The sequence below is a fragment of the Halyomorpha halys genome, unplaced genomic scaffold (assembly GCF_000696795.3).
Source record: "Halyomorpha halys isolate HHAL.00 unplaced genomic scaffold, Hhal_1.1 Scaffold1145.1, whole genome shotgun sequence".
In the NCBI taxonomy this organism is placed as follows: domain Eukaryota; kingdom Metazoa; phylum Arthropoda; class Insecta; order Hemiptera; family Pentatomidae; genus Halyomorpha; species Halyomorpha halys.
Window position 1 is genome coordinate 128,052 of NW_027108389.1, and position 8,390 is coordinate 136,441.

Sequence of the window (8,390 nt, forward strand, 5' to 3'; positions counted from 1 at the left end):
TTTTTAACAGTTGATTATGGGAGGAGGTATAGTCTCGTACAAAATACACCCCTAAATATATACAATGTTCTTATTAAAAGAAAAGAAATAACAAAACAAATAGATAAGAATAATGATTCTTAATAAAATAGGAAAGTAAATTTAAGAACAAAAAATAATGATATTGTTACACTTAGATAAAACAAACAATTTCCCTCTAATATTAAAAAGAAACAAGTTAATTTGAAAAAGGGACGAGAGAAGAAAAGAGAAAAAAAAATAATGAATAAATAAAATGAGTAATAATAATAAGTAAAATAGAGGTAGACTATGAATTAATTTTATACTTATTAGAATTTATAACAGAATGTCCTCCAGCAGTCTGGGCTTCAGTCTTCGGGTTGAGGTTGGGTTTCCCAGGTTATAGGTCACTGCTCCATTAACTGTCGGCAACTGGGAGTGGAACTTCATGAACCGTTTTTTGATATAATCCACTATTGACTCCATCAAAGGAAGGTTTAGATATAAAATCTAAACCTGTTCAACAAATTAATTGAAATGTTGAATTTTTCCTAAAAGAGAAAACTTTCAATTGTATTTTACGTAAATTTAGTTTTTCCAAACACAGAAGTCAAATTAATGGAGAGTTGTAAGAAGACTTGTGATAGTTACACTTTCTCCGGATAAATCCAATAAAATCTGAAAATATGTAAATCATAATTCAGATCCATTTTCAAACTCTAGCGTGTGTAGAACTATTCCACTCCTTAAGTTCTACCGTATAAGCTATATTTTACCTCCAAAATAGATTTATAAGTAGTAAATAAAAAATATCGATTTTCACTCCCTCACCATGTAAAGCCCCCTAGGTAAAGCGTTTTAAAACACGTGGTCGATCTACAATGATTTGTTTGTTCCAATTAACTAATTGTTTTAGTCAGTTTTTGCAAGGAATTATTTATATAAAATTCTAATTGGACCTGTCCTAACATACGCCTACCAGATATGGACCCTACCCACACAGGATAGAAATAATCTGTTGGTCTTCCAGATGAAGATCCTTCGAAGAATCTATGAGCCAGTAAGGGATGAGGAAGGTTGTAGAAGAAGAAGAAATAAAGAACTCTATGAGCTGCTCCAGGATATAGATATTATAACCTTTGTTAGGCTGGGACGCCTTGGGTGGGCAGGACATGTTGTCCGGATGAGTCCTGGTGAAATGCCTGCAAGAGTCATGAAAGAAGAAATCCATTGCCCAAGAAGAGTCGGACGGCTCAAGCTCCAGTGGATGGATGTCGTGGTACAAGACGCACGATACTACTACCGACACTAGATGGCGGATGACAGAAGCTCATAAAGGAGGGTTGTAGCGCCTACTGATAGATAGATAGATAGATTGCAAGGAGATTTTGCTTCATTTTTTGTTGTTATTATTACCATTTTGTTAGTATTACCATCTCATTCCCTAACTTCAAAAGTACAGAAAAGTTTTAAAGTAATTCTCTTGCTAGTCTCTAATTTTTAATTGGCAAATGTTAAAGGTTTTTACTACTTCCATAGTGTTTTTTTATGTTTAAACGAAGTACAATAATTTTTAAAAAAAATCTTGAAAATCTCACTCAAGAGTGAATAACTTAATTTTCGCGCAAATGAAAAACTGTTCCAAGTTTTGAAAGATAAATTTTTCTTCAAAAAATATTTTCCTTCACCTCCCAGAAAGGATATTTTCAATACCTCACTCTAATATATCCATCCTTCACTCCTTCTTTTAAAATTATTTTCATAATTTTTTTTTGTTCTATAATTAAACCTAATCCTGCGTGACCACTACAAGGAAAGTTAAGGTACTATGCCAAGTAGGTATGGATTTTCGTAACTCCAAATTATGACTTTTTACTATTGAGATTTTTGGATTTGAAACCTGCCTATATTTAGATAATGAATCTTACAAATAACAAACAATGACAATACTATTATTTAGAGAGGAATATCAGTTCAAACTGTGAAGTTATAGAAATGTAACATAGTATAATCTTAATAGGCTCCAATCACCACCTTAAAACTGTTCCTAATATTCCAACTCTGTTCCTACATGATAGTCCTATCAAATTTTCCCCACCATCAAAAACCTAGGAATAACCTTTGATCAAACGCTTTCCTGGAAACAGCATGTATCCAATATCTCCTGCCGAACCTTTTCCACTTTAAAACGCTTAAATTACCTCCGCCATCTATTTCCATTTGAAACTTGTTCCTAGTCACTTATTTAATATTTCCCCACTTTGACTATTGCTGTACGGTATATGAGGGTGTCTCTGGGCGAAATTAAAACGTTTGATAAATTGCTGTGTACGATTCATCTTCGGGATCCCGAGGGACGCCTCTGTTTCCCGTTTTTATGCAGAGTTGAAGTGGCTTTATCCTCCCTACCGTCGTAAGTATTTCCTGGCATCCTTCATCTTCCAAGTCATCCGTTACCGCCGTCCTTCATACATCTCCGAGCTCCTTCAATTCAAATCCCCTATTCGCTCCCGCAATACCCGTTCCCGGTCTTCAGAATACAAAAGGGCCCACCGGTGAGCCGGTGCCTTCGGTACATCATTCATTATCCGATCCTTATCCTTATGGAACTCCATCCCTTCCAACACCTGTCGCTCCAATATCCTTCCTACCTTTAAATCCCGTCTGTTCAATCATTTCTTGTCCCTCCAGACTCCATAAAATTGTATATCACTATGATTGTAAACATGTATATAAAATATTATATCATTCTTAATTATTTTTACATCGTTTTTTTATTTATTCATTTTTTTTATTGTTCAACTGATGAAGTGAGAAAGCAACTTATAATCATTTTTTAAAATGACTATTTATATCTCTTTATATTTTTATTTAAGTAACTCTGAGGCTCCTCAGCCCTCAACTGTCGATTTTTCTGTATTATTCTAAAGGGACTCGTTCCAAAATAAATAAAGTATTATTATTATTATTATTATTATTATTATTATTATTATATTTTATCTCTGTAATATAGAATTATAAAATATCTAAAGATAGCTAAAATTAGAGAATACTTTTATTATTTCAAACAGTGAGAGTTGAGTTGTAAGATTTTTTCATTGACAGAAATGTTTGTACATGTTATTTGCCGATTAAATTAACCGTTCTTCTCTTGAAAATATACATACGTTTATTTTTAGTGTATGATGCAGTCTTGGTACCTTGCTGCAGATATGCAGATGTTTTGGTTGTCACCGTTCGTCATCTATCCTTTGTGGAGGTGGCCAATCTACGGAATAATCGAAGTAATCGTTTTGACAGTAGCCTCAATCGTAACCCCAATGCTGGTATCTTATTTCGAGGAGATCAAGACACCTATACCCATGACTACTGAGTAAGCAAACATTACTATTTTAAAGTAATATTTTATATTGAACGAATTTATCAATTAATCAAGTACATTGTATAAACTGTGCTTGTATTATAAATACATTTGTCTCACTATAAACACAAACATACAGTTGCTATGAATATACATATTTAGTGTTCTTGAGATTTTAATAACGATAACTTTTTTCCTGCCAAGATTCAATAGTACAACTAAATATAACAAAGTAATAAAACAAATACTTGCGATCGATAGAGAACAGGCGATCCTGGGTTTTTCCTCATTAGGCACATATAGAAATTTTTAGTACTTTGCATTTATTATTTCAAATATTGATAACTGGTTATTGTTTTTACTGTTTTTTTCACTTCAACAATTAAAATAAAATAATATAATCAAACTGCCTAAAAAGAAAATCCTAAATATAGTAAGTATTGTAATTTAGTACAGTATACAGTTAGAAATTAATTGTACAGTACGCAGTTAATGTAGTAAGTTAGTATTGCATACAGTTAAGAATTAATTATACAGTAAGCAATTACTATAGTAAGTTGATATAGTATACAGTTAGTACAGTTTATTATAATTGTATAATATTAAAACAGTCAGACAACTCTATTCCATTAAAGTTACTTCATTTAAACGAACACTTATATTTTTTTTATTTTTACAACCATACTAACAAATGCTATTATGGATTAATGGATAAATTAAAGATAAACGGATTAGATTATGTCATATTTGTAATCTTCACGACAGTTTAAAATCTGGGTCATATTCATCATTTAGTTTTTTAAATAAAAAACTACTCAATAGTGTGCAGTTGAATAGTATTTAGTATCAGCTAGATCTTAACTCCACTGAAATAAGGGTCATAAAGGGCTTAAAAGACGAATTAAAAAAAAAAAAAACTCCCTTTATAGTACATTTAATGTTCTTTATTTAAAAAAAGGTGATATCGTTGTTAGCAATAATAAAGAACGGATAAATACAAAATATTAAACGATTTTTATGAATAACTTAAAGAGAAAAAAGAAAAAATGAGGCATCCGATTCGGGCAGGAAATGCACAGACAGTTTATTTTTTCTATGACTCCTTTCTGGTCATTTCTGACTTGAGGAGGAAAGGTTTATCTGCTGGGATTATAATACACCATGGTGGGGTAAAGATTCCATTTCGTGGAACCACCAGAAAAATAAAAGCCGACATCCAAGGCCGAATTAGAAACGGTGCTGCTTCACTTCCTAGCTTTAAAAAACCTGAGCCTCAGCTCCCTGAGCTAAGGCTTGAACGGGTGAGCCTTGTAGATCATTGGCCGCCCGAATCAGGAACTCTACGCCTGCTTGTCTTGGGCTACTGCTTTCCAGTCTTATGCATCTTTGTTGATTATGTCTATTCATCTGGCTTCCTGCGTGGTCTCTTGCCTACTATACTGGCATTCATTGTGTAGAGGCGTTGTGATGAACTGCTTCGAGCCACAGTTGCATGACACCACCCATTTTAAGCTCACCAGTTTGAATTCTGAACATCCCACTCCACTATCCAGCACTGTCATCGTGTGTTGGACGTTGTCTCCTCTTCTTAGTAGCGCGGAATGTACCACGTAAGAGTCTTTTTCGATATATAGGAGGCTTTTGATGGTGTCTGGCACCCAGGACTGGTTTACAAACTCTGTAAATTCCTATATATTACATACTTTCTCATTGGCCATTCCTTTCTCACTGATAGATACTCCAAGTAAACCACAATGGATCCTATTTATCCCTCTATTCTCAATTCACAGGAGTTCCTCAAGGTGGTAGCCTCAGTCCAATCCTCTACACTGTCTGTACAGCTGACATCCCAACCAATCCTAACACCATCCTCGTCACCTATGGTGATGACACATGTGTGCATGTTTGATTGCATCTCGAACTCTTCAATCCCATATCACAACCCTCGAAGAATGGTGCTGGAATTAGAGGATAAAATAAATCCCAACAAATCCCAACAAATCACCTTTACGCTTCGTCGTAAACCTGCCGACTGCCCTACATTATACAGTAATAATGTTGCTCTTATGCCTGTAGAACAGATCTACTACCTTGGACTACATCTTGACAAACGAGTGACTTGGCATCCTCACACAAGACTGAAAAGACAGGAAACTGCACGTCGTTCCCAACTGTTACAGCACTTACTAGACAAATGGTCTAAACTTCCAATTCATTACAAAAGACTGATCTACATGACAATTATTAGCCCTATCTGGACATACGGCGTTGAGCTTTGGGGCTCCACTAAACCTTCTAATTTCTCTCTTATCCAATCCTTACAATCCAAAATCCTTCGTTTAATCCTCAATGCTCCTTACTTTGCCACAAGTAAAATCATCCATAAAGACCTAAATGTTCCTGATGTAACTGATCTAATCCGAAACAGATATCAATCCTTCCATTATAAACTCTCTAACCATTCAAACCCATTACTTTCTAACATTGCTTCCTTCATTCCTGACAATCCTCCGAGACGCCTGAAAAAAAGATTGAAAGAGGCCTCGAGACCTTAGATTGTAAAAATATTTTTAGAGTTCTACCTATGGGTAGTTTCTCTAAATCCCTGTAACATATTTGCGTCTTAGGGATCTAGAGATATATTTTTTTTCCAAAATCACACATTTTATACGAACAACTAGATGTTAACATTTTGTGAGTTTATTTTGTCAAATATCATAAAAACTACTACTCCTACAAAGATAAACATAATAAACTATTTTGTAGTAAATTTAACTAGCTTTAATTTGAGCGCTGGTAGAAATCAGTACGTACAATGGTTTCTGAAATAAAGTTTTTCACAAATCAAATTTATTATCGGAACAACTATAAATCAATTTATTTTAGCAAATATCAAGAAAACTACTTTCCAACGAAAGTAAAGGTCATAAACTTCCGTATATTCCATTAAACTAGCTTTAATTTGAGTGCTAATAGACATCTGTTCGTCACATAGTTCCTGAGATATAGATTTCTCAAAATAAATTAACTAGCAACTAATCTTTCAGTAGATTTTTAAGAAATTTGGCTTTTTAAAAAGCTATATCTCGAAAACTATTGGACGTAAATAGCTCTTTTAGGGCTAATATTTCAGAAAATTTACTCTTCTTTAAATAATGTTCTCTTAGATTTTTTAGTGTTGTTGGTAGTTTTTAAAATATAGAGCTCCGAATGAAAAATCAACGTTTTTTTAAGGTTTTGAAACAGCCACCATTTTTTATTCCCCCTACCTATACTTGGAAGACTCATCAATTTTGACTAGTAATTATACATAGTTTTTATTGAAGTAATCAAAAATGGGGTGAGATAACTGCCTTTTTTTTCTTCCCGGCTCTTGTACTATATCGTGAGACATTGATTGACCAGTCCTTGTTTACGGTTAGTTCTTCTATCTAAGAAACTTTTTTTTTTTAATGTATTTATTTAATGTATTATTTATTTAATGTAATTTACAACTGTACAAAATAATACAATAGGTAAATATGTTGTATGTTTCATATACACTTGAAAATCTTGGGAAGGAACCACCCATTGGTGGTACTTCAAACATTAATTTAAATTAGAAGGTCCCGTGGCCATTTTCTTTTCAGACGCCTCGGAAGATTATCAGGGATTGTTAAGGATGAAAGATTAAGAATGAATGGGTTAGGATGGTTAAAGAGTTTGGAATGAAAGACGTATATCTGTTTTGGGTCAAATCTGCAACGAATGGGATGTTAAGGTTTTTTTGAATGAGTTTATTTGTGACGTAATAAGGAGCATCAAGGATTTTACGGAGGATTTTGGATTGTAACGATTGGATGCGGGAAGAATTTGATGGTTTGGTGGAGCCCCAGAGCTCAATTCCATATGTCCAAATTGGTCTGATTATCGTGGTGTTTACTAATTTTTTGTAGTGAATGGGAAGTTTAGAGCGTTTGTCAAGTAAGTGTTGTAGCAATCGGAATCTACGAGCAGTTTCTTGTCGTTTCAGTCTTGTGTGTGGATTCCAAGTAAGTCTCTTGTCAAGATGGAGTCCTAAGTATCGAATCTGTTCAATAGGCAATAGTGGTGTATTTAGAAAGGATACTGTAAGACAGGAGGGCAGAAGTTTACGGGGGAGAGTAAAGGTGATCTGGTGGGTTTTGGCAGGATTTATTTTGATTCTCTAGTTTTTACACCATTCTTCAATAGATATTATGTGTGCCTGTAGTGTTTGTGATGCATTAGTTGGGTCGTTGTTTACAGAAAGTATACATGTGTCATGAGTGTACGTTGTTAGTACTGTGTTAGGGTGGGTTGGGATGTCAGCTGTATAAACCGTATAAAGAATGGGACCTAAGATACTACCTTGAGGAACACCGGCGGAATGAGAAAAGATAGATAAGTAGGCAAGGTTATGATTTACTTTAAAGGTTCTATCAGTGAGGTAGTAGCGAATTATAAGGAAATATGTTGGGGGTAGGAATTGACGAAGTTTATAGAGCAGACCTGGATGCCAGGCTCGATCAAAAGCTTTTCAAGAAACTTAAACTAGTTTTTCCGAAAACGCTCTCCTGTAACTCCGAAGATGCTATCATTGAAAATAATAGCTGCTGACTAATATTACGTCATACTTATTCTGAAATAATATTTAAATTATATGTTTATTCACAATAAGTAATACTGAAATAATATTCTACTTTAGAATACGATTTATTCCTGAACTCTTATGAGAGTTCATCGCCCCGTCTCATTAAATTCCCATTACTTTTCCAATATCAGTTGTTGACTTCATTCACCTTAAGTCATTCCAATGAATTTATTAGTCTCAATCTTCAGAATATTTTTTCTAAACCATCAAATGTTCATAATTCTCAAAAGTATTTTTTTTAAATATTTATTTATTGCTATTTACAACTGTACATTATCATACTTTTAGTAAATCTGATCTAAGTTAAATTGGAGTGTTACAGGCGTGTAGAGAAACTACCCATTAGTAGCACTCTAATGACATTTTACATTAGCTGGT

At 33.9% G+C, this 8,390-nt stretch overlaps 1 protein-coding gene across 1 annotated transcript in view; it reads left to right on the forward strand.

Moving 5' to 3' along the window:
* Positions 1–8,390, forward strand: part of LOC106688513 (nose resistant to fluoxetine protein 6) — a gene marked incomplete at both ends in the record, with an annotated part of 60,772 nt that overhangs the window by 46,534 nt on the left and 5,848 nt on the right. The window contains 1 exon segment of the mRNA XM_014433008.3: positions 3,180–3,373. Within this exon segment, the coding sequence (XP_014288494.3) occupies positions 3,180–3,373 (194 nt within the window).